The sequence below is a fragment of the Lepidochelys kempii genome, chromosome 1 (genome assembly GCF_965140285.1).
Source record: "Lepidochelys kempii isolate rLepKem1 chromosome 1, rLepKem1.hap1, whole genome shotgun sequence".
Lineage (NCBI taxonomy): Eukaryota > Metazoa > Chordata > Testudines > Cheloniidae > Lepidochelys > Lepidochelys kempii.
The window spans coordinates 21,578,165-21,605,175 of record NC_136380.1 but is presented as its reverse complement, the minus strand read 5'-3'; the positions used below and the strand labels follow the sequence as shown (position 1 = coordinate 21,605,175).

Here is a 27,011-nt window from a genome sequence, read left to right as displayed (position 1 = left end):
TGGTGGAAGCTTTAAAACTGCTAGTGAATTTTGTTGCCTAGTTAAAGGGGAAAAAACAAAAGCCATGTGGTTTTGCTTCAGATAATACATTTTCTAATTGCTGCCATTACTGGAAATGTTTGAATCACCTAGGGCCAAATCATCTCCCTTGGGCAAATCCAGAATAGATGGACTTTGTGATGGGCTGCTCTTTGGGGCAGGAAATTCACTGGCCATGGAGCATCAGTGCTGCTTCATCATTGCTAGTGTAGTGGCCTTGGGGCTGGAGTAACCTCCATGCCAGATGTTCCTCCAGCATTTCAAGCAGGACATATTTGCAGATCCATTGGCCATGCCCGTAAAATGCTTCTCCATGTTACTGTGGATGAAGCCCTGCCTAGAACTCTGACCTCTTAATTAAGGGAACCACTGTACTTCTGCAGCTTTATGGGCTTTTTTAAAAAAACATTAAACACGAATAGTTATCCACTAGGGAAAATGCTAATTAGCCAGTGTAGGCTGTACCCATGCAAACGTGTTTTGTATTTGTGACATCAGGTGGTGTATATTGCCATTGAGGAAAACAGCAATTTATAGACATAGTTGCTGTTCTTGCTACGGAGAAGAGTTAGCAAGTGTATGTTGAGTGATAAAGGTAATTACACACATTCATCCCGGTGCAATGAGATGAGAATAAGGACGGGATGTAATAGTCACGCAATAGAAATGGCACGGTCCTGACTGGGTCATTTCAACCTGGGCTGGCTGTACTAGAAAATGTAGGGAACAGTCCTGCCCCGGCAGGGATGGACCAGATGACGGAGGAAAATAGTTCATGTTTAGCTCTAATTTGTGTAGCTGATGAGCAGACTGTTTTAAATTTAGTGAAGAAATGACGTTTCTGTTTACATTATACCCCAAAATAACTTTTCTTGTGAATTGTGTGCTCAAGAAAGGTTCTGGCTTGCCATCCCTGGAGCAGTAACTACTTTATATCTCCACAAAGCAGGCACAGCCATAAGCATGTGTAGTGCAAGATGCCTTGTAATGACAATGTGGGGCTCTCGGAATCTGTGGTGATGGAGTCAGATAAGTACCTAGACAGATTTTCAGTGTGTCTTAACACATTGTTCCTGTGTGTTTTTGTCATCCAGAGAGGAGAAAGAAGATGAGGAGTCAAGTTTGTAACAATAGCATATATTGATACTTTTAGCAGAATTTGAGGAGCTATTTAAACCAAAGTCTGCAATAAAAAAGTTGATCGTGATGATTCGAAAAGAGTACAAAAGGTGAGGTGCCTCTTCCCCTAGGCAAGCAGCGAGGTGGGATGACTGTGTGTGACACAGGCTCATGGGCCATGTGTCTAATAAGTGGGCCCATGCACCAAGGCTCCCAGGAGCATGTCAGGCAGGAGGAATAGCTAACTCCCCCAGCTGGTTCGTGTGCATGCTGTCAACAGTAAATGCTGGCTTGGCAGATGGTGGGCACAGACATTGCCTCTTCCCAGAGGAGCAGCAAATTTGTTCCATGGCTCGGTGCTGTGAGCCGCCTTGCACCAATATGATTCTTTTGGCAGAGGACCCACCATGCAGCATGTCTGCTTTCCCTCGCTGTGTCACATGGGGCAGGGTTTGGCATATCCTGGGATTACAGCTATGTACATTAATTTCCAAAGGAGGTATGTTGGCATATGTTAGTATGTGTTTATTTTCATGAGCTGTAACTACTGTATTTGCCTACAAGGTGGTGAGTCAAGAGCAGATTGAAAGGAGCAAGATCAGCTCACTCACTCAGCATCCCTGTGCAATTAGGAGGAGATGTTTAAAGGCACAAAGGGCAGTTAGGCACCCAGCTTCCACTGAAAGTTAATAGCAGCCTCTGACACTAACAAATCCCACCAGCATTTCTATTAGATATGAGGCACCTCTGAATTAACGCCATCAACTGGGTCTTTCCATCTGTCCTCATCTGGTCTCTCTCTTTCTTTATATTGCAAGCTCTTTGGGGCAGTAAGCATTTCATTTTGAGCACATGATTAACATGTAATAAATAATACTAATAATCTTTATGAATAAGACGTGTGTTACTGCTAAATAAGATTAGCTATCAAACCGGTCAGTTTTATGTCACGCAAAGTCAGTCCCCTGCAATCTCCTTTTGCCCTACCAGAGAGGCTGGGTAGTTGAGCCATGATGAAATCCTTAGTTGCTTCCAAAACATTCACTTTGCAATTGCTTCAGTGAGTAGAAATGATCTTTCCAATGACACATTGCTTGCCTGATCATTGCCTAATGATCTAGGAGCAGTTCACATCCAGTTCAGACAGTCTGAATTATCCAATATTATTATAAGATTGTCAGATAGAATTATGTCACATCTGATATATTGATGCATTTGCAGCAAGCTCTTCTCCCCTCAGTGTTCACAATTTTACTGTCCGGCTTGCAGTGAAGAGAGCATAAAAACATGAAAATCAAAATTGCTGCAGGAAAGTAATGATCAGGATGAGATGGCTGCAATTCTGGGCTTTGCTAATTGCAAGACCTGATCCAGTTTGGATTTTTGGGCCTTACTGAGACAGATTCAGTAGTTAGTTCTTATCGGCTCTAAAATAAATGCTAATTTGCTGAACTTGAGACTGGGGAGTTACTCAAATCATCCATATCACATAGCCCTAAATTTGAAGACAAAAAAATGAAACACCTATGGCAGTTTTAGTATAAAAATTCAGCATTTATCATTATGTCTAGACATGTGCAAGTAAGTAGATACATAAATCGGAGTGCCAATGATCACCCCAATCAGCCCAGGTTGGTAATGACACCAGCTGATGGCTATCTTGCTACTGTAGTTATGAAAAGGTCACAGCATTATGTTCTCTGTTAACATGGGAAGATGTGAGGACTATCAATTGGAGATTAGAGAGGGGAGTGGGGTTGACCGGAAAATAATTCTGTTTTTATGAAAAAATTGCTATTTTGAAATTTGTTTTATTCCAAAGCAGAATGAAAATAAGACTTTTCAAAATATTTTGTGAAAAAACCATGAGCGAGAGAGAAAGAGAGAGATCCACCCCAGAATAGCCAATAGCTTCTGGTTTGAGATATGTTGAGAACCACACCTCCTACTGAAGTCAGTAGGAATGACGGGCACTAGATACTGAATCTAGGTGACTAGGGTCAAGCATCCATAATTATAGGCCACTTCTGAAAACGAGGTCCTCAGTGACTTGCCCAGCATCAAACAGTGAGCCACTGCCAGAGCTGGGAGAAGAAACCAGGGTTCCAGAGTCCCAGCTATAACTGGTAGAAAAATGTTGTTTTGTTAAAAACCAAAGTGTTTCATGGATATGTATTGGTTTTGATGAAAATTTTATAGGGAAGGTCCACAGTAGAATTTTGAGAGAGAAAGAAAGAGAGACCCCAGAACAGCCAATAGCCTGGTTGTTATGACACTCACCTCAGGCAGAAGAAACCCAGGTAACATTCCCGCTCTGAAAATGTGGGCGTTATCCTCTCTTTTCCTCAGTTTACCCATCAGTAAGGAGGGTATAACAATGCTAGTTATATAAGCTGAGTTAGACCAGTGCTTGAATGCGTTTGTAAACCCACCTGACAATTAGAACAGGCTAGAGAATGTATTTTTATGTTCTCCATATTAACACAAATTCTTTTTACGTTCTCTCTTATTAACTAATTGATTTTGATTGATTATTGAAAATGAATGAATGTTAGTGATAAAGAGCAAATATCTATATTTATTTAACACATTAGTTAATAAGTATTGACCTGTCCTATTAGCTACAGTGCTTATCATATATGCTTTTTTAAATTAGTATTTAAATTTGGTAACAGTTGGTTTAATATAAAAATACAGCATATAATCACTACATCTAGACATTTGCATCCAAATAAAGAACTAAGAATGCGCTCGATCACCTCATGGTCACTGGATCAAACCCATTCTAGGTTAGTAATGGCACCACCTGATGGCTATTTAGGACCTGTGTTCCAACAATCAGATGTGCACAATTCAAAACCCACTTGTGGGCTCGGGTTTGAGGCACAATGGCTGGGCATCAGGAAACTTGCAGTGTCACTGCTCATGCCACAACTGTTGTATGGATAACTAAATTACTTCAGTCTCCAAGGATGTCAGTCTGTCACCATTCACAGATGTCACGTTCACATGAAAAATAACTGACAGCAATAGGAGGTGTTTCCCTGAAGTTTGGAAACAGGAAGAAAATATGCCTTTGCCTAAGGTTATAGGGGCAAGGGGCATGGTTTGGAATAATTTACGTCATCTGTCTCTAAGATATAGTTAGTTGTTAAGGATGTGGGGAATTTCCCTGACTATAAAGGAAAGTTTGCAAAAATCCAGTTTACTAATGTTATTTTATTCTGAATATTCTAGCTGCCTCTGATGCCACTAGTATTTTGGCACCACATTCAGGTGACTCAGCCTCATCATAAAAGTTAGAGATGGGAAATGACCTGTTAAGTCCTACAGCCCCTTCCCCAGTAGTGCTGCTTGTTCCTCGGTGAGAGGAAATTCTGTGTCTGGAAGGGCCAGCTCATTGGAGCATACAGATTGGCTGACCAGATCTAGGAGCTAGAACTCAAAGTAACCCAGACCTGAAAAATTCAAAAATCATTGAAACAAGTGGTCCATAAAAAGAGATGGGACAGGAGCAGGGTGAAGAGAGGAGCAGACACAATGATATTATTATTGTTTCTGGTAGTTCCCACAATGTCCTAGGCACTGTACAAGCCCAGAATCATGCACGGCCCTGAACCGAAGAAGCTTCCATCCAAAAAGGGAGGATGAGGGCACAGAAAAGAGAATGAATTAACTGGAGAAGTGAGAAAATGAGAGGGCAACAGAAAGAAAGGGAAGTGAATGAGAATGTAAGTGGAAGAAAGTGGAGAGGTTGGGAAAGAAAGTGGAGTAGAAAGCAGGATCTTCCCCTCCCGTGTATTCTCCCCTCTTTTTGACTTCCAAGCAGCCTTTTTCATGCAAGAGACAGAACCTTGCCTTTGTAACTCAAATAGAAGGGATGCTGTAGCAGAGGGAACTTCGGTGCCCCTTGGTTGTGGTGATTTTTGTGGTTTTTTGAGCCGTCCAGGTGCTGTGCTGGCTAAATGGGTGCTGCTCTTTTATGTTTGTTTGAAGACATTTTCAGATATTCAGCCTGAAGATAACTGTCTTGTCATTGTTTTCCAAAAAGAGCTTTTCAATATTTAAGGCTGTTGTAGCTCAGAAAAGGGCAGTGATTTGGTAGAGTGTGTGCATTAGGTAGAATTCCTGTACCTACCTCCTTCTATTAAATATAAAAAGTGTCATAGGAATACACATTATTATGTAGAATCATCATGTAACTTTCCCAGTCTCTTCCCCTTGCACATTTAAACATAGATGTGATAAGACAGGCATAGCCCTGCATCTCCCACAGCCCCAGAGGATTTGTGTGGCACACTCCCCTCTCTGTGAGCAGCCATGTTTGTTGGCTGCATGACTGGAGTGGGGAAGGAGCATGACCCTGAGGGAAGCAATTACCATCGGGGTGCTAGGAAGAAATGCAGTTATGCTTAGCGGGGCTGCAAGAGGAGATGGGCAGTGCCCTCCTTTGGTGTACAGAGTGGGGCCCTGAAAGTTAAGTTTTGTTCCGAGTTGTCTTGTCTCATCTTCCATCACTCAAATTATTTTTTTCACCGGTTCAGCAAACCGAAGAACCACAGTTTGAAAAATTTGCTCTATTGTTCCAGCATGAAAGTGTGCAGTTTCCTTACCACTTGATTATCTCTGTAAAAAGCATCAGGCAATGTTACTGACAGCTGAAAGAAGGAGAAAAAGCAGGCTTTTGTTTTCCCTTCAGAGAAGGCAGAATGTTTCTCTTTTCCTTTACAGCTTACCCAGGGACTCTGAGTGTTTGTTTAATTGCTGAACGAACCCAAAATAAAGGTAGCTTTGATACCATAGATTACTCCTCTGGTCTCTGAATTTGAATGACCTACATACAAATCAGGCTTAAGCTAGCACAAGAAGAAAAGACATCCAAAGACTTTAATTTGTGCAATTCAGAGTTGAGTATAGTAATACATGCTATTTGATTAAATATCTTGGAAAAAATGTAAACGTTTATGGTCTGTCCAAGTATAATGATTTTACCTTCCTGTGTATTAATACCAGGTCTGTTCGGGCCTGATTCAGTGGTCACTGAAGTTAGGAAAGCGCTGACTTAAATATGGTTTGCATTGGTCTTTAAAGAGTAGTGCCTAAAGTTCCAGCTACTGTGTTTAATTTGTATAATTTGCAGCAGGGCTAGGTGTGTAGTTAGGGAAAAATTAGGTTGCTCAAAATCAGGCACTTTATGCCAGTTTGCCAAATCTCAGATGAAGTTTTGTTCTTGGATTTTTGAATCCTAATCTTTCATTACATTGTTGTCTTTTTTCGGTTGTCTTTCTATTCTCCTTTCGCCACCGTATGCAGAAGAGAGAGACAGCTGCAGGCTTTTCTGATTTCCATTATGTCAAATTCATTTTGGAATTAGGCATCAGAAATTGTGCAGTCAAACTCATTCTGGAGTTGGGCATCAGGATTGCTCAGTCAAGCTCAGGGCAACAGTGCTTTTTTGTAAGAAGCAGTCCCATGTTATAAAAGAAAATAACCAAGTGGACCTTCAGAGTGCCTTAAGCTCTCTCTGCACTCACCCACAATCACACTCATACACTTCTTTATAGGTGACTAGTGCTCAGTTCATTTGTATTTGTATTGTTCACACCTGGCAAAGCATTCTAGATTCTTAACATCTAAGTATTTAAACAAATTTAAATTGGAAATTGAAAATAGGTTTTACAATTTGCAATTAAATAATGGTGCCATGCAAAAATGTTGCCATACACAACTGTCTTAATAAGATAACATGGATAAAGAGGCAGGGCATGCATAAGTTGCAGGGGCAAAGGTAAGGGCATGAGCTGTTTTTACACCCTCATGATGTCAAGCCAAAATATCCTGTTCTTTCTGACCTAGTAGGGTGAGATGTTAAATGGAAGTGGTGTATTCCTCATTGGTTAGCGTCTTTAATCACGATTGGTTGTCTTTAGAAAAAAATATGCTCTTGTTCAGTCAGAAGTTATTGGGCTTGTTAGTGTTCACTTGCATGGTAGGAAAGAATATTTTCCTCCACTACATTAATTGAGTGGAATTCTACAGCCCATATTATGCATAGTAAAGTCAGACTAGATGATCATAAAGGTTTGTTCTGACTTTAAGATCTATGAATCTGTGTAAGATTTCAGCAGCTCAGAAAAAAAAAAAAAGACCCAGTGCATTTAGTACTTTAAAATGTCAAAAATAAGACCTTGAAATCATTCTGTCCACCCACAGGCAGCTAGTGCAGAGAGCAAATCAGTGTATACACAGAATTCATTCCACCCACCTTGATAACAAATGCAGGACTGCATTCTGCACCGGTTGATCTGTGGGGGATAGATCGTCTTTTTGATTAGCCCAGTGTAACGTGGTCCATTGAAGGAATTCAGTGTATCTCTCTTAATTTGTCTAATGCTACCTAATCTAGTCTGTCTCGTGGGTTGATTGCCTATCATTGTAATATCTAGAGGCTACAAAAATAGACTTACATATAGTTTAGCCCATAATATACCTGCCCTTGTTATCCTGAAGCCACCCACTTAACCTGGCATATCTAACTCTTTTTGTTCTCCACAATGTAAATGCAGGAAATGCATTTCCAATGCACAGCTACAAATCAGGGAATAACAAATGCACAATTACAAAATGGGGAATAACTGTCTAAGTGGTAGCACTGCTCAAAAGGATGTGAGGGTTATAGTGGATCACAAATTGAATATGAGTCATCAATGTGATGCAGCTGCAAAAGAAAGGTAATATGATTTTGTAGTGTATTAACAGGAGCCATGAATGTAAGACACAGAAGGTAATTGTCTCACTCTACTCAGCAATGGTGAAGCCCCAGCTGGAGTACTGGGTCCAGTTCTGGGCACCACAATTTAGGAAAGATGTGGACAAATTGGAAGGAGTCCAGAGGAGAGCACCAAAAATGATAAAAGATTTAGAAAACCTGACCTATGAGGAAAGGTTGAAAAAGATTGATCGCGTTTAGTCTTGAGAAAAGAAGATGGAGGGGTGACCTGATAACAATCTTCCAAAACGTTAAGGGCTGTTATAAAGCAGCTGGTGGTCAATTGTTCTCCATGTTCATTGAAGGTATAATGGGCTTAATCTGTGGCAAGGAAGATTTAGGTTAGATATTAGGAAAACTTTCTAATTGTAAGAGTAGTTAAGATCTGGAATAAACTTCCAAGGCAGGTCATGGAGTCCCCATCACTGGAAATGTTTAAAACAAGTTGGGCAAAACCGGTCAGGGGTGGTCTAGGTTTACTTGACCAGCACAGGGGGCTGGATTTGATGAGCTCCCTTCCAGCCCTATTTTTCTGTAATTCTATGAATGCTTCTGTATGTAGGTAGGTTTGCATCAGTCTCTGACAATGGTCAGATGTGGGTTCACTCTGTACTCCGATAGGAGGTTCCACAGACAAGTATTAAATTTCACCCAGTTTGTGGTCATCCTGTCCTGAGTTTTAAAAATGTCCTCTGAAACTTGATATAATAAACAATATTGCTTGGTATAATCTGTAAAGGTAGCTGTGATGGGGTTCCCAGGGTACAACCTTGATCTTGGGACAGCTGAATCCTCTGTCCCACCAACATTGTGATGCTGTGTCAAGCCACAAACCTCTAGCAGGTACTGCACTTACACAGACATCCACAGGCAGGGACACACCAAGCTGAGTTACATGAATGATCTGAGAGTTATGAATATATCCGCTCATGAACCACCAACAAGGGAAACTCCAGCCAATTACCCCCAGTTCCCCAGCCTTGCACCCCAGCACTGTACCGTGTTGCACCGGTCAGAAACCTGGCCAGTTTGAGTTCATTACCCAGTCCGCCCGTCCCTCAATGTGGAGAGGACATACACTAGCCTTGGTAAAACTGAGCTGAGATTTCCTAAGCACTTCAACCAAAACACACCGTTTTAGGTAAAATATAAAATAGATTTATTAATTACAGAAAGATAGATTTTAAGTGATTATGAGTAGCAAGCATAAAGATGAAAGTTGGTTACTTAAAAAATAAAAATAAGTTCTCAGTCTGGGTTTTACAAACTAAACAGGAGTTGAATCAAGCAGTGTCTCACCCTAACAGATGGTACAAGCAGGTTAAAGATCCTGGAACTCTTTCCCAGCCTGGGACCACTCTCCCCAGTTCAAAGTCTTTGTCCTCCAGACATTCCTCCAGGTGTTGAGTTGGAGGGAAGGAGGGAGAGGCCAAGTGATGATATGACTTTCCCTGTTTTATAGCTTCTTCCAGCTTGCTGGAAAGATCTTATGATGTAATGTATGGGTCCGCCCCCATTGGTCAAGCAGTCTCCATTGTCTACGTGCTGTCTTTGAGAAGTCCTCTGGGCTGGCCCTTGGGAGAGTGGATTCCCTTTAATGGGCCATCATCATGTCTGGCTACTCCATTGTTGTACCTGAAAGGCTGATTGTGGGTGTTCCCAACCTCACAACATATATCAGTAACATATATGGTAGTGATTCATAACCTCACATATAATGATAGCACATACAATCTGACAGGATATTAATGTTCAACAGATCAAGACTTTTAAAATGATACCTCACAAGATACACTTTGTTCAAAACATATGCTAATTATATGACAGTGGTGAATATGGGGGTTCCAGGGTGCCACTGTGAGATAGAGTGTCACAGTAGCCACCAAATCACACATCTCAAAAATCCCATAGATTGCCTAAGAGATCTGAAGGATATTGGAGTAAGAACTGCTTAAAACTTTTAGACCAAAAATCTTAGAAAAATAGGTGTTGTTGAAAACAATTTTTTGAGGAAAACCATAATTTTGACAAATATTTTGCATTTTCATTTTTTAAAACATAACTTAGAGTTTTGTTTTCAGATTTTTGGTTTTTTATGATTTTTTCCCCAGGAATAATAGTTTTTTTTCCCCTTTGTCATGAAAAAAATATGGGAAGAAAAAAATAATTTTCCAACCAGCTCTAATAGGAACCTGTGTGGATCTGTATGGAAGAGCACAGATAATCAGAGTACAGGCTAGTGAAAATATGTACACTCTCACCAACTGAGACCCTGTCAGATACAGTTTGATCTAAAATAGATCAACATGTTACTGCTCACAGCCTAACATTTCTTAAAGTTGTTAAACTGTCCTTTATCATAGTCTGATCTGCTTAATCAGAAACTGCAGGTAGGGTCAATATCAACAACAGTATTAGGAACTCTTTTTTTTTTTTAATTGTTGCAAACAACTAAGTTGTTACTCAGAGAATAAATCTTAGTCCTCAGTGGGTTCATCATACAAATAATTATTGTCCATGTGTTTCTGTAGCTCTTTTATTATCACTTTTTCTAAGATCAATGATAGCAAGTTGGAAACTTGTCTGTTTTCAAATATAATAGAGTCAAAGCAAAGTCGTCTTAAATTTCTCTGCTATTATTTGTAAACTTTTATGGAACCAAATTAATCCCTAGTCTAACTCCACTGAAGTTATTAAATAAACCCCACAAATCCTGTGTGTCCCTCCCTTTTTGTTGTCAATGAGAGCCTTGAAACATAAACCAGAGGTAACCAGTCAGCATTGTTATAAGTTTGAAACTCACATGCTATGCATTGCCCTCTTGCCGATGAAACCCACAGCTTTAGTCTCTTCAATTTATGGAATAGTCTCAAATCAATGTGCAGCTCTGGGGGACTGGAGCCACGTGGGCTTCTGTTGATGGAGCTAGGACCACTTCAGGCCTGTTAGCCTGAGCAGCTGCTGCTGAGCCACTTTTCTAGTGAGTAGTCATGAGCCTGCCCCAAAATGGGCATCTCAGTACCGTGGAAGGCTGCATGGTCCCCTGAACTAAGCAGGACATAAGGAAATCCCTGTCTTTTAATACCAGGTCTGCTACTGACATCCTCTGTGGCCTGTGGTCAGGTCATTTAACCTCTGTGCCTCAATTTTCCAATCTGTGTACTGAAGATAACCCTTCAATGGTGATTTGACTACTAGTTTAGTTAATGTCTGCAGAATGTTCTGTAAGAGCAGATGAGTAGTAGTATTTGTGATTCATTATTTGATTTGCTTTATTAGCTTTCCTAGTGGATGTTACAAAGATTTGGGGATACACAAAGAAACATCTCAGTGACACTCCCTAGACTCTTCAGGGTGGTCTTATATATAATGATTGGAAGTGGGTGAGGTATACAATTATTTTACAGGCTCACATCAAAATGCCCAAATCAAGTCTGCCAACTCTGTCCTGGATATGCCGAAGACTGTGTGGGGAAAAAAGAACTGTGCCACTGAGCAGAAGGGAGTCTTTCTTCTTTCTTTCACAGTCAGCACAAAGTTGCTTTCAACAGCCTCAGCGCTGTTCACCCTTCTCCCATACTGTCTGTGACCTGGCACTTACTCGGCTCATCTTCCCATGTTTGCTTGCCCCAAGAGCATTTGCTTGACTTCCTTGTGATAGCTGCTGACAAAGTATGTATCACCAACTAGCTCTGTACATGAAACAGGTTTTGAAGTGTCCACAAACCTTTAGAACTGGATTCTCTGGTCGGCTAAGTTCACGTTACACTGCTTATGCAACCCAAAGTGACATTAGACTAGTGGAGAAACCTCCGTGGAAAATCTCCAGTCTGTGTAAAGATGGCAGAGGTGGCTAGGCTGCCTCCTGCACCTATGTTACCACCTCCCTCCTGCACCTGAACTGCCCAGTGCACACGATGGGGGAGGAGGCATGTTGGGAACAGGCAGGAGGCATTCAGGGTTGGGGTATGGTAGGGCGAGGCACCTCTACAGCAGACGCTCTGCTGATAGAATGTCTCCCATCAGTGGAGCAAATTGAAGCTGCCCCGTGCAAGTTAGATTTATACCAGGGCTTCAAGAGCAGGACCAGTGTGTCCCAGTTGGGTTCGTATCAGGACTCCCTCTCCGCTGTGCTCAGGCACAGTAGAGAATTGAACCTTCAAACCCTATAAAGCCAAGTTAAAATTGGTCAAGATTTTAAACAAAAAGTTTAAGAAAAATGTGAACTTAAGAGAGCAAAAAACAAGATAGGCAGCCGTCTCAAGTGAACGTAACGCAGATCAGTGTGTTATAAACACAATGTACAGTAGTCTGATCCAGTGGCAAAGGATCTTGGTCAATCATAAGTAGCTTCATATAAGTCTATTATAATTTATGTCTTTGTTCTTGAACACTGGTGACATGATTTCCCACCCCCATGCCCTTTCCTAAGTATTAAAACAGATTCTCCATGGCTTTCCATCCATTATGAAGCAAGTTCAGATGGTTCGTTTTTGTTTTCATTTCTCCTGCAGGTGAATGGCATTGATCTTCGGGGTGCTACCCATGAGCAGGCTGCAGCTGCACTAAAAGGAGCAGGGCAGATAGTAACAATCATAGCACAATACCAGCCGGACGGTAAGTCAATGAACTAATTTACTGTCCAATTAAGAAGTGCGGTTGGGTTTCATCTGATGTTCTTTGGCTGGAAGAATAATGTCATCTACCTTGCAAGACTTCAAGAATAGGAAAAGCAATAAAATTGGGAAAAAGTGGAAATGATAACCATGCAGAAAAAAAACTGGTAGTTTGGCACCCTGTGTGTGATGACTTATGTGGACTTATTCCACTACCTGGTGGATGAAGAGGTGTCCTCCTAACACTAACTGTCCTCAAAAGTGGCACTCATGGGACCTCTTGCTGATAGTCTCAGGGATACCAAGGGCTGAATAGACATGGAGAGTGAAGTACCTTTTCACCCTTAGAAAGTGGTTCCTCCATGTGAGAACTGAGACACGCTGGTCGGCCAGTTGTACTTCTGTGCTGTACCTTTTCAGTGGCTAAACTGAGGACTTCAGTCACCAGGCTTTATCAAGCTGCCACTTTTCATAAATAATAAATTCTCACTCATTCCCTTTCTCATGCTCTGACTCAGACTCTTTCCTCCCACCCCACCCCCCAAGTTAAAATTAAAACAGAAAATGTGCAATTAAGACAGATACCAATGGAAAGAGATGAGGTAAGGAGAAAAAGAGAGGAGAATTAGAAGCAAACAAAATTTCAAATATTATATTTTATTACATACATGAAATAATTTGTGTGTGTGTATATATATATATATATACACAGTATATAGATCTAGATAAATTTCAGATCAAGGAAGAAGGGGTAAAAATAATTGTATTACAGAAAGTTCTTGACAGAAGATTTTGGTTTCCATTAGTTTTGGCAGTCTTGTTTATCTTTTCCAGTTTAATAGGAACATAAATATCAATTTAGACTGTTATTACAGAAAGTCGCAAGTAAAATTGCAGCTCTTGATTTTTTGGATGGTAAACAAGAGTGCATAATGTGCCAGCTTTCTGAGCAGCCAGCTGATGATCAGCAATTAAAATGGAGGAAAGAGTTAATGCTTCAATAAGTTACTATTCATGTAGTAAAGAAAAGAGTATAAAGTACATAGCTGTTGTGATATTATAAACTGACCCTCTAACCTACGGTTGCAGTGCAAAGTAAAAAAGGAGGTAATGGTGAATGGGTTCAGAGTTCTCACTTGGTTTGCTCTGAGCATCCAAATGTTTATCTGAACCTTGTATGAACTCCCAAGCATTTCTGAGTATGTAGAGTTGCCTGGAAATCTTATGTAAGTGGGTTCCATTACAAGATTTCTAGAGCTTGCCATCAGGCTGAATAGCTTTTATCTTGTTGTTAAAGCATTTTCACTTCTCATCTTGCCTGGAACTAGGAAATGCAGAGGCTGGCAAAAATAAAACATAATGTATGGGTGGGTAAACACCTTTCCCCAACTCTTCTCCTCTTGGTCTTTCTTACACACACACACACACACCTTTTTTTATTTCCCTTACCTCTCTGAGACAGAAATAGACAAATTAGTATGGGACAAAGTTTTGAAAGATAAAAGCAGAGGTGGGGAGGGAAGAAGAAGAAAAGTGAGGAAAAATTGGAACTAAAAATACAAGAAATAAAAAGATGAGGTGGGCCATCTTGAGCTGGGTGACATTTTTTGGACGAATGGTTTATTTGCTGAAAAATGCAGTTTTGGTCAACCCAAAGCTTTCACAAATTTGATCTGAGAAACCATCCAGTCTTCCAGATCAGATGCTGCCCTTGGGATGCAGTCTTGTCTTCAGTCTTGGACTCAGCTCTGAAGCCTCCCCCTCCATCTGCGGACACTGCTCAGTAGCCACCTGAAGTGGAGCACCCATAGGAGCACTACTTGGAGAAGGAGAGTTTAATCACCTTGTACAGTAACTGGAGTTCTCTGAGATGTGTCCTCCTATGAGTGCTCCACTGTCCCCGCTCCTTCCCCTCTGCGTCCAGTTTCCTCTGTGGCACTTTGTAGAGGAGAAGGAACTGAGGACAGGTCACCTGCATGATCCTATATAGCCTTGGTGTGGAGTACGAGGTTGTGTAGGACACCTGTATGGGCCAAATCTGCACTGCTACTGAAAATCTCCAGTCGAAGATGCATGGGGTGCATGTGCACCTGATGTGGAGAACCCGCAGGGAGACAAATCTCAAAGAACTCCAGTTACTGTACAAGGTAGTAACATCTCCTTCATGTCCACTGAAGGTAGGATAAGAAATAAGAGGCTTAAACTACAGGAAGGGAAATTTGGGTTAGATGTTAGACAAAACTTTCCAACTAAAGAATAGTTGAGCTCTGGACTAGGCTTCCAAGGGAGGTTGAGGAATCACCATCATTGAAGGGTTTTAAGAACAGGTGGAAGAAACACCTGTCAGGAATGGCCTAGGTTTACTTGGTCCGCCAGTGTAGGGGCTGGGCTTGATGTCTTCCTGAGGTCCCTTCCAGCCTCCCGTTTCTATGTTCCATAATGATTACTGCAGCTCCAGTTCAGCTGGATATTTCAACACCTGCCTAGCATTAAGCACAAGAGCAGTCCCATTGACTTCAATGAGACTACTCCTTACTCAACTACTATTGAAGGTAAAGAAACAAATACAAGCAATTAAAAACTTGTCAATCAAAAAGATGAGGGAGGCCTACTCACTCATATTGTAGCCATGCTTTCACATTTATAACCAATATTCATGGAAACATTTTTGCTTGCCTGCACTTTTTTCCTGAATAGCAACCTTTTCAAACTCCTTTTAAAGCCAGTTAGTGCCTTTGCAAAAATGCACAGCCACCAAGGTGGCATTCACCCTCTTCTGCAGTATGGACTTACTTGGTATGTCCTGAGTAACTATTGTAATATGAGGCCCATCTTAAAAGGGCATGGCCATGTGCGTGTTCAATGGCTCTCTTTAAGAAGTCAGCGTTCACCCACAGTTGTCCTATTGGGAGTACAGGAAATATCTTCAGCATTTCAAATTCCATTGGATAGTATGTATTCCCATGTCAGTGGTGATGGTGGTGCTGCAGTACAGTAAGGAAGGAGCTACGGTAAAATTCTGTGGTCAGTGTAAGTGATAGAGTTTGAAAGGATGGGAGCTATGCTTTAAATACACATGTCAAGGTTCCTCCCCCACTCTGAACTCTAGGGTACAGATGTGGGGACCTGCATGAAAAACCTCCTAAGCTTATCTTTACCAGCTTAGGGCAAAACTTCCCCAAGGTACAAAATATTCCACCCGTTGTCCTTGGACTGGCCGCTACCACCACCAAACTAATACTGGTTACTGGGGAAGAGCTGTTTGGACGCGTCCTTCCCCCCAAAATACTTCCCAAAACCTTGCACCCCACTTCCTGGACAAGGTTTGGTAAAAAGCCTCACCAATTTGCCTAGGTGACTACAGACCCAGACCCTTGGATCTTAAGAACAATGAACAATCCTCCCAACACTTGCACCCCCCCTTTCCTGAGAAATGTTGGATAAAAAGCCTCACCAATTTGCATAGGTGACCACAGACCCAAACCCTTGGATCTGAGAACAATGAAAAAGCATTCAGTTTTCTTACAAGAAGACTTCTAATAAAAATAGAAGTAAATAGAAATAAAGAAATCCCCCCTGTAAAATCAGGATGGTAGATATCTTACAGGGTAATTAGATTCAAAAACATAGAGAACCCCTCTAGGCAAAACCTTAAGTTACAAAAAAGATACACAGACAGAAATAGTTATTCTATTCAGCACAATTCTTTTCTCAGCCATTTAAAGAAATCATAATCTAACACATACCTAGCTAGATTACTTACTAAAAGTTCTAAGACTCCATTCCTGGTCTATCCCCGGCAGAAACCAGCATATAGACAGCCAGACAGACCCTTTGTTTCTCTCCCTCCTCCCAGCTTTTGAAAGTATCCTGTCTCCTCATTGGTCATTTTGGTCAGGTGCCAGCGAGGTTACCTTTAGCTTCTTAACCCTTTACAGGTGAGAGGAGCTTTCCCCTGGCCAGGAGGGATTTCAAAGGGGTTTACTCTTCCCTTTATATTTATGACAACACACAACTCATCCTGAATGGAAGAGATGTTGGGGAAGAAAATATTGGCCTCTAGGTTGGGAACACTAAGGGTATGTCCACACAGCAACTAGACACCTGCAGCTGGCCCATGCCAGCTGACTCTGGCTTGCAGGGCTGTTTCATTGCTGTGTAGACTTATGGGCATGGGCTGGAGCCTGAGCTCTGGGACCCTCCCACATCACAGGATCCAAGAGCCCAAGCCTGTAAATCGATACAGCAGTGAAACAGCCTGAGCCTTGCATGCCTGAGTCAGCTGGCACAGGCCAGCTGCGCGCATCGAGTTGCTCCATAGACATACCCTAAGAGAGAAATTCCACATTCTGCTCTCAGCTGCACCCATTCGTCCCCATTACAGGGCTGTAAACAGAATTTAGTCCTCCGATTTTTGCAAAATAGTCAGTGTCAGTAGTCTGCAAACTGTGCTGTGCTGCATTGCAGTATCTCTGCAGCTGTTCCCTCACAGCAATCCCTGGGAAAACCATTAAGCCAGTCAGCTGTTCCGTATGCTATAAATCTTTCAAGCAAATCAATTAACACCTTCCTTTAACAACTTGCATGAAGGGAAGACATTCATTAATTACAACTTGATTCGACCAATGGACACTGAAGGGGCCAAAAAGTTGTTATAATGGGGATGTTTGCACTCTATCCCTATTTGCATTAAGTGTTAGCTGCTTGCTGGCACAAATACAGCACTGTACATTTTTGAGGAAAGCCCAGTATGTTGGGTAGTAATTGACATCTGAGTCTTGGTGAGGAAGGGAATCTCAGTGACAGCTATCCTTTCTGACAAACTTGTATCTTTGTTTGCTGATGTTAGCAATGAGCTGATGTTAGAGCTGTAACTGTAGTTAAAAGCATCTTAAAACAGTGAAGCAGATAATTCCTGTTTGTCGTTCCTTTTTCTTTGAAGTTGGGAGTTCATGTTCAGTATTATAACAGACACTTCCTTTTTGCCTGTTCACATGTGACCTGAGTCAGCTTTTACAGGAGTCCCTTCTTTGTCTTACATCTGTGTCTGAACTGTAGGCGGGGGAGGGGGGGATTTTATGTTTTTAAAATACTAGACTACAATTCCTAAGCACCACTATTATACTTTCCTTCTGGAATGACTCCTGGGTTACTTCTTATCCCCCACCATTACTGCCTAATTGCTACCTCAAAAATGTAAACACATGTCTTGATGAGTCTGCTGTTTTGGTATAATTTTAATGCATATGCATGATTCACACATCGAGCCCTTCTGGCTACAGAAGTAAGGTAGATATAAAATACATTGCAAATGTAAATGGCTTTATCTATACATCTGTGGCAAGCTGTCTTGATATACATTTAAATATACATACATGCACACTGAAGGCCTTTTCTGTAGTTGATATAAATTGGTGTAACTCCATTGACTTTGATGGAGTTACACTAATTTATGCCAGCAGAGGATCTGGGCCCTGAGCATCTTGGTACCTCTGTGGGCACATCTACCCAGAGAATCCAGAGTACAAAGACCGTGTGTCATGCATGCACTTTTAAAGTGTGTATTTTATATGTGTGTGGGAAAAGAGTATATATGAACACATGTATATGGGGAAGGGGGCATAAACACCCCCTCTTCATCCTCAGTGTTCATCTGGCTGACTGGAGAATGCCAGCATTATAGGAGTCAGTAACAGTAAAAACGTTTAGAATCGTTTTAGAATCATCATTGCCTGGCTGCTGGAGCTGAGTGGGAGATTTCACTGGCTGAAAAATCCAATGTATTTTTGATTAGGAGAATAATTTAGAAAGAAGGGATGATACAGATGAGACAAACAGGTTCCATGCATCATAATGGGACATTGGTGCATATATTGCGTGACCAAGATGTTCTGAATTAAAGTTGAATTCCCATTCTATGGAGGCTTTCCCGCAGATTTGCCCTTGAATCTGAGTATAATAAAAAATCAGAAACATGCACTTCAGATCTTCCCTGCAAGTCTAGGACACATTGCTGTAGTAAGAAATAGACTTATTCATGGGGTAATTTAATGGGCCATTCACCCAAAAATAGCTACGGATATTTTACAACATACAAAGAAAGCAACTACAGTGAGAGCTGAGGACTGTGATATTAAAGGATGTGATGAAGGGCACTCCAAAAACAGTAGTTATTCTCCAATGCTGGGGAATTCTGCTGCTGAGGAAATTCTGAGGCAAGTTAAGTATTAGGGAGCATGACAGGTGCCAACCTAACCTTATTAACTAGCAAAGATGACTTTGTGCATTGTCAAAGCCCAATGCTGGTTTGAATGTGCTGCTCCCAGTGAAGTCAATACAAGTTCTGCATGCGGCTTCTCAAAACTTGTAAGCTATTTGAGAAGTTAGCACAGTGGTGGGCAACCTGCGGCCCGTCAGAGTAATCCGCTGGCGGGCAGTGAGACAGTTTGTTTAAATTGACTGTCCGCAGGCAAGGGCGCCCGCAGCTCCCAGTGGCCACGATTCGCCATTCCTGGCCAATGGGAGCTGCGGGAAGCGGTGCGGGCTGGTCACCACTGAGTTAGCATAATAGTATTTGACACTTATACAGTAACGCCCATCTGAGGATATTATAGAGCTTTACAAACATTAACCAAGTCTCAACCAACACCAATGGGATGTACCTAGCAGTAGTAAACTGCTTTCCCCCGGCCACTTTCCCCAGGTCAATAGGTGAGTCAGTAGCAGATCCAGGAATAGAGTCCATCAACCCTGGCACGGTTCCCTTTGTTTTAGTCACTGGACTCTTCTTCCTCCCATGAATAATTCTCAACAGAAGTGAGTAAAATAATTTTGATGCAGGGGTGGAAAATGGAGCACCCAGCCCTCAAAATTAAATGAATTACAATGGGGATAAAAAATAAAAACGGTTGATATTTTCAAGGCAGGATAGGGAATATTCTCATAGACTCATGGTCTATTTTGGCCATAAAGTCTATCATGATTGTCTCATTTGACCTCCTGCACATTGCAAGACACAGAACCTCTCCCCATGCACTCATGTAATAGGCCCCTAACTTCTGTCTGTGTTACTGAAGTCCCTAAATCTTGAGCTAAAGACTTCATTACAGAGAATCTACCATTTACTCTCGTTCAAATCAGCAAGTGACCTGTGCCCAATGCTGATGAGGAAGGCAAAAAGCCCGAGGGTCTCTGCCGTTCTCACCTGGAGAAAATTCCTTCCTGACCCCAAATGTGGTGATCAGTTAGACCCTGAACATGTGGGCAAGAGCCATGAGCCAGACACCTGGGAAAGAATTCACTGTAGTAACTCAGAGCCCTCCCCATCTAGTGTCCTATTTCCAGCCATTGGAGATACATGGTAATAGCAGTTACAAATTGCCCATATGCCATTATAGGTAACTTCATCATACCATCCCCTCCATAAACATATCAAGCTCAGTCTTGAAGCAAGTTAGGGGTTTTTTGCCCCCACTACTCCTCTTGGAAGGCTGTAACAGAACTTCACTCCTCTGGTCGTGAGAAACTTTCATCTAATTTCCAGCCTAAACTTGTGGATGGCCAGTTTATATCCATTTGTTCTTGGGCCAACATTGGCCCTTAATTTGAATGCTGTCTCCCTCACTGGTGCTTATCCCTTCGATGTATTTATAGAGAGCAATCATATCTCCCTTCACCCTTTGTTTTGTTAGACTGATCAAGCCAAATACGTTAAGTCTCCTCTCATAAGATAGGTTTTCCCTTCTTCAGATCCTCCTAGTAGCCCTTCTTGCACTTGTTCCAGTTTGAATTCATCTTTTTTAAACATGGAAGACCAGAATTACACACAGTATTCCAGATGAGGTCTCATCAGTGCCTTGTACAAGGTAATAACACTTGCATATCGCTACTGGAAATACCTCGCCTGATGCATCTTAGGATTGCATTAGCCTTTTTTTGTGGCTTCATCACATAAGTCCTGAGTTTATAGCAAATATTTTCGCTAGTCCCTAAGCACGTAATCTTTCACGTTTGATTATTCAGTTTCATCCCATTTCTATTACTCCAGTTTTCAAGATTATCTAAATCTTCTTGTGTGATATTCTGGTCCTCCTCCATATTGGCAATACCTCTCAACTTTGTGTTATCTGCAAATTTGATTAGCATGCTTCCACTTTTTACGCCAAGGTCATTAATGAAAATGTTAAATAAGATTGGTCTCAAGACCAATTAGTACCCTCCCTCCAGCCTGACAGTTCACCTTTTAATTCTCATATTAATCCCCGTCTTCTCCACTTTAATAATTTCCCATGTGGAACTATATTAAATGCTTTACTGAAATCTAGGTAGGTTACATCTACTTCATTTCCTTAGTTTAGAAAATCAGTTATCTTCTCAAAGAAAGAAATCAGCTTGGTATGGCACGGTCTACCTTTAGTAAAACCATGTTGTCTTTTGTCCTAATTATTTGTATCTGTATGTCTTTAATTACTCTCTCTTTCAAAATTTGTTCTAAGACCTTGCAAACAATTGAGGTCAAACTAATGGGCCAGTAATTTCCATGATCACCTTATTTATTTCTTTTCTGAAATATAGGCACTCTATTTGCAACTTTCCAGTCATAGGGTATGAATCCTTGTTTACAAAGTCATCAGAATCCTTGCTCTTGGGCTTGCAATTTCATGTGTCAGTTCCTTTAACAATCTTGAATGGAGATTATCCAGGCACCCCGATTTGGTTCCATTAAGATGTTTGAGTTTGGCTTCCACCTTGGCTGTGGTAATTTCTACTTCCTTATCCTTGTTCCCATTAGCCACCCTGTCACCGCCTGCAACCTTCTCATTAAAAACTGAGGCCAAGTATTTAGCATTCCTGCCTAGTCCCAATCTCCCACCCTTCTGCATTAAGCAGACAGTTTCTGCTTTCTTCTCACTGTCTGGACACCAGTAGCAGGAGCATTGATAGCACAGGAGAGCCAGTTTCCCTGTTCTCAGTGCCACTTGTTGCCACAGCAGCTCCTGGCTGCCAGGAGGAGCTATTGCAGGGGACAGTTCTGCTCAGCCCTTATAGCTGTAGGAATGCTGCATGCTATTTAATTCTGGGGGGTTGGTGCATGTGCATTTTGGTTACACATAAAGTTGTGTGGGGATGGAGCGTGCTCAATTCTAAGAATTGCAGTCTACTAAGAAATTAGCTGCTAAACTCTAAAAAGTCTTTACTGATCATGTGTGAACTGACATCTAACTTGGCCAAATTGGGGAAAATTTACACCGTATCTGCAAAAGCCATGATCCTGACATCAGGGTGCCACCCTGTCAAATTTCAGGAGCTACCTGTGACGCCTGTAATGGCTCATCTAACAGATGTCACATGGTACAAGTTTTGAGATTGGGCATATCTCTGGAGCATAAACATAAGACTATAAAGTAGCCTCGTAAACATTGGTGTCATATTTTTGATCTGGCTATCGTCAACTAGCAAACCTATGGAAGTAATAGTTACTACGATAGCTGCTCCTACAATAATTATTTCTTCATGTGCCATCTTTGTCCGTCATTAACTTCATTTCTTTTTAGTCTGATAATAGCCTCTTTGGCTACTCTGACAATTACCAGGAGAAATAGAGTAAATTTTAGGCTCAGCTGTCATTACTAACTCTTTATCAACTAAAGAATCGTTGCCAAAGTACAATCTGTCATGTCAGCTTAAAAAAAAATCTGTTCTTTTTTTAGTGGAATAAACCTTTGCATGATGGGTCATTGCATTTACAGACCCATGATTTCTTCAGTTCAGCTTCTCTCTCCAGCTTGAGTCACCATGTTAATACCGAAGATAGCAATTCAGGTAAAAGCTTTGAAAAGTGTACATGGAATAAACAATCTAAAATCTAACACTGCAGTGCTAAGAAGTGAAATTAAAGTCAGTAAAAGGTATATTATAATTGTGTACATACAGAGTTAAACTTCTATAAATGTGTTACAGAATCAGTGTTTAAGTCCAGAAGGGACTACCAGATCAACTAATCTAATTTCCTGCACATAATAGGCCACTAAATCCCACCAGTTATCCCTGCAGTGAGCCCTATAATCTGGAGTTGACTAAAGTATTGCAACCCTCCAGCAATTAATCTATTGTTTGCCACAGGCAGAGAATAGGAGGGACTGAGGAACACTGATGCCTGGGACCTTTGCAATGGCAGGGGAATGATTTGCGGGGAGATACCCCGAAAAATATAGCAAGTTACATTGTGCAATATATTTTCTCTTAGAAGCAGCAATGTCTATTGAATGCAATTACTTTCCTCTGTAGCTGTAAGTTGAAGATGGTTCAAACATACTAAAGTCAACAATTTCAAATCTAGATGCCTAAAGCTAATCTTCAAAATCCAGTTAAACACCTAAATAAAAATGGCCTGGTTTTCAAAGCTGCTGAGCTTCAGTGGTTGATTTGTTCTTTGGAAAGTCAGATAGTTGTATTTAGATTACTAACTATGGATTCAACCGTCAAGAATTATAACATTCAAAAACCAGTCAGAGAACACTTCAATCTCTCTGATCACTCGATTACGGACCTACAAGTGTCAAATCTTCAATAAAAAAACTTCAAAAACAGACTCAAAGGAGAGACTGATGAATTGGAATTAATTTGCAAACTGGATACAATTAACTTAGGCTTGAATAAAGCCTGGGAGTGAATCATAGAATCATAGAATATCAGGGTTGGAAGGGACCCCAGAAGGTCATCTAGTCCAACCCCCTGCTCAAAGCAGGACCAATTCCCAGTTAAATCATCCCAGCCAGGGCTTTGTCAAGCCTGACCTTAAAAACCTCTAAGGAAGGAGATTCTACCACCTCCCTAGGTAACGCATTCCAGTGTTTCACCACCCTCTTAGTGAAAAAGTTTTTCCTAATATCCAATCTAAACCTCCCCCACTGCAACTTGAGACCATTACTCCTCGTTCTGTCATCTGCTACCATTGAGAACAGTCTAGAGCCATCCTCTTTCGAACCCCCTTTCAGGTAGTTGAAAGCAGCTATCAAATCCCCCCTCATTCTTCTCTTCTGCAGGCTAAACAATCCCAGTTCCCTCAGCCTCTCCTCATAAGTCATGTGTTCTAGACCCCTAATCATTTTTGTTGCCCTTCGCTGGACTCTCTCCAATTTATCCACATCCTTCTTGTAGTGTGGGGCCCAAAACTGGACACAGTATGCCAGATGAGGCCTCACCAATGTCGAATAGAGGGCAATGATCACGTCCCTCGATCTGCTCGCTATGCCCCGACTTATACATCCCAAAATGCCATTGGCCTTCTTGGCAGCAAGGGCACACTGCTGACTCATATCCAGCTTCTCATCCACTGTCACCCCTAGGTCCTTTTCCGCAGAACTGCTGCCTAGCCATTCGGCCCCTAGTCTGTAGCGGTGCATTGGATTCTTCCGTCCTAAGTGCAGGACCCTGCACTGATCCTTATTGAACCTCATCAGATTTCTTTTGGCCCAGTCCTCCAATTTGTCTAGGTCCTTCTATATCCTATCCCTCCCCTCCAGCGTATCTACCACTCCTCCCAGTTTAGTATCATCTGCAAATTTGCTGAGAGTGCAATCTACACCATCCTCCAGATCATTTATGAAGATAGTGAACAAAACCGGCCCCAGGACCAACCCCTGGGGCACTCCACTTGACACCGGCTGCCAACTAGACATGGAGCCATTGATCACTACCCGTTGAGCCCGACAATCTAGCCAGCTTTCTACCCACCTTATAGTGCATTCATCCAGCCCATACTTCCTTAACTTGCTGACAAGAATACTGTGGGAGACCGTGTCAAAAGCTTTGCTAAAGTCAAGAAACAATACATCCACTGCTTTCCCTTCATCCACAGAACCAGTAATCTCATCATAAAAGGCGATTAGATTAGTCAGGCATGACCTTCCCTTGGTGAATCCATGCTGGCTGTTCCTGATCACTTTCCTCTCATGCAAGTGCTTCAGGATTGATTCCTTGAGGACCTGCTCCATGATTTTTCCGAGGACTGAGGTGAGGCTGACTGGCCTGTAGTTCCCAGGATCCTCCTTCTTCCCTTTTTTAAAGATTGGCACTACATTAGCCTTTTTCCAGTCATCCGGGACTTCCCCCGTTCGCCACGAGTTATCAAAGATAATGGCCAATGGCTCTGCAATCACAGCCACCAATTCCTTCAGCACTCTCGGATGCAACTCGTCCAGCCCCATGGACTTGTGCATGTCCAGCTTTTCTAAATAGTCCCTAACCACCTCTATCTCCACAGAGGGCTGGCCATCTCTTCCCCATTTTGTGATGCCCAGCGCAGCAGTCTGGGAGCTGACCTTGTTAGTGAAGACAGAGGCAAAAAAAGCATTGAGTACATTAGCTTTTTCCACATCCTCTGTCACTAGGTTGCCTCCCTCATTCAGTAGGGGGCCCACACTTTCCTTGGCTTTCTTCTTGTTGCCAACATACCTGAAGAAACCCTTCTTGTTACTCTTGACATCTCTTGCTAGCTGCAGGTCCAGGTGTGATTTGGCCCTCCTGATATCATTCCTACATGCCCGAGCAATATTTTTATACTCTTCCCTGGTCATATGTCCAACCTTCCACTTCTTGTAAGCTTCTTTTTTATGTTTAAGATCTGCTAGGATTTCACCATTAAGCCAAGCTGGTCGCCTGCCATATTTACTATTCTTTCGACTCATCGGGATGGTTTGTCCCTGTAACCTCAACAGGGATTCCTTGAAATACAGCCAGCTCTCCTGGACTCCTTTCCCCTTCAAGTTAGTCCCCCAGGGGATCCTGGCCATCCGTTCCCTGAGGGAGTCGAAGTCTGCTTTCCTGAAGTCCAGGGTCCGTATCCTGCTGCTTACCTTTCTTCCCTGCGTCAGGATCCTGAACTCAACCAACTCATGGTCACTGCCTCCCAGATTCCCATCCACTTTTGCTTCCCCCACTAATTCTACCCAGTTTGTGAGCAGCAGGTCAAGAAAAGCGCCCCCCCTAGTTGGCTCCTCTAGCACTTGCGCCAGGAAATTGTCCCCTACGCTTTCCAAAAACTTCCTGGATTGTCTATGCACCGCTGTATTGCTCTCCCAGCAGATATCAGGAAAATTAAAGTCACCCATGAGAATCAGGGCATGCGATCTAGTAGCTTCCGTGAGCTGCCGGAAGAAAGCCTCATCCACCTCATCCCCCTGGTCCGGTGGTCTATAGCAGACTCCCACCACTACATCACTCTTGTTGCACACACTTCTAAACTTAATCCAGAGACACTCAGGTTTTTCTGCAGTTTCATACCGGAGCTCTGAGCAGTCATACTGCTCCCTTACATACAGTGCTACTCCCCCACCTTTTCTGCCCTGCCTGTCCTTCCTGAACAGTTTATAACCATCCATGACAGTACTCCAGTCATGTGAGTTATCCCACCAAGTCTCTGTTATTCCGATCACGTCATAGTTCCTTGACATCACCAGGACCTCCAGTTCTCCAGTTATAGTTTTAAATGAATGAAAGCTCAGCATTTTTATTCATATGAATAGGAGTTGCTGTCAGTATTTGCCCACTTTAATATGCAAGATGAACTGTGACCACATGATAAGTGTTCAGAGAATGGTAAAAATTAAGATAAGAGCAGTATAATAAACTCTCTTAAATTAAACATATATAGGCAAGTGCTCTTTGTTTACAAAGTAAAATTCCTTATGAAACAAGATTGTAATGTTCCCCAGTCCTAACCCCTCTTTACCTTCTATAGAAATGGTGAAAATATCATTATTCATAATTTACATACATTAAATCCTGTTAAAGAGTAACACTGATAGCTAGACAACTTCAGATGAGCTTTAAAAAAAATCTTAGAAAAGTCAATTTTACACAAAATATTCGCGAAAGAGATAAAGAAAAAGAGTTAATTGACCCTATTGTAGTTATTCCTTCCAAATTCATAAGAGCAATTTTAGTAAAAAAAATCATTTTTAAAAGGTAACAAAATATAACAAAGCAAATTTGTGGACCTAAAATGTACAGAAAATATGCAATGTATAAAAATTAGGGGTATAAGAACTCTTTATAAAGTCATTTAAAAGTCAGATCCACCTCCACAAATCAATTAGGAGTCTTCCCATTTACTTCAGTGGTTGTTGGATCAGACCCTAAGTCAGTCAGTATCAGTTCAGTGTGATTCTATGAATGGTGAAGAAAAACAGATTTAGATGTTAAAAAGTTCTTTGCTTCATTATAATTAATACCTTATGTCATCTAATCCAGAATTTAACTGGAGAGTATGAAGGTATTGTAGCTTCAATTATGGTAAATTCTTTCTTTTAAAGGGTAAAATCTCTATTCCCTGTCCTGTGTCTCCCTTGCTAGATCGTAAAACATTATGATTTGATTTTCATGAGAAATGATTGTTTTTAATCTGATTTAAAATTTTACCTTGAATGCAGTCAAGAGGGTTCAAAATATCTTTTTAAGGCTTCGGT

The 27,011-nt window shown here is 41.6% G+C and overlaps 1 protein-coding gene across 13 annotated transcripts in view; it reads left to right on the top strand.

Moving 5' to 3' along the window:
• The window catches only part of DLG2 (discs large MAGUK scaffold protein 2), a 1,468,504-nt gene that overhangs the window by 1,209,089 nt on the left and 232,404 nt on the right, over window positions 1–27,011 (top strand). For all 13 annotated transcript variants that reach the window (XM_073336088.2, XM_073336097.2, XM_073336081.2 and 10 more), the window contains one exon: window positions 12,442–12,544. In XM_073336088.2, coding sequence (XP_073192189.1) covers window positions 12,442–12,544 — 103 coding nt within the window. The remainder of the gene's footprint in view (window positions 1–12,441; window positions 12,545–27,011) is intronic.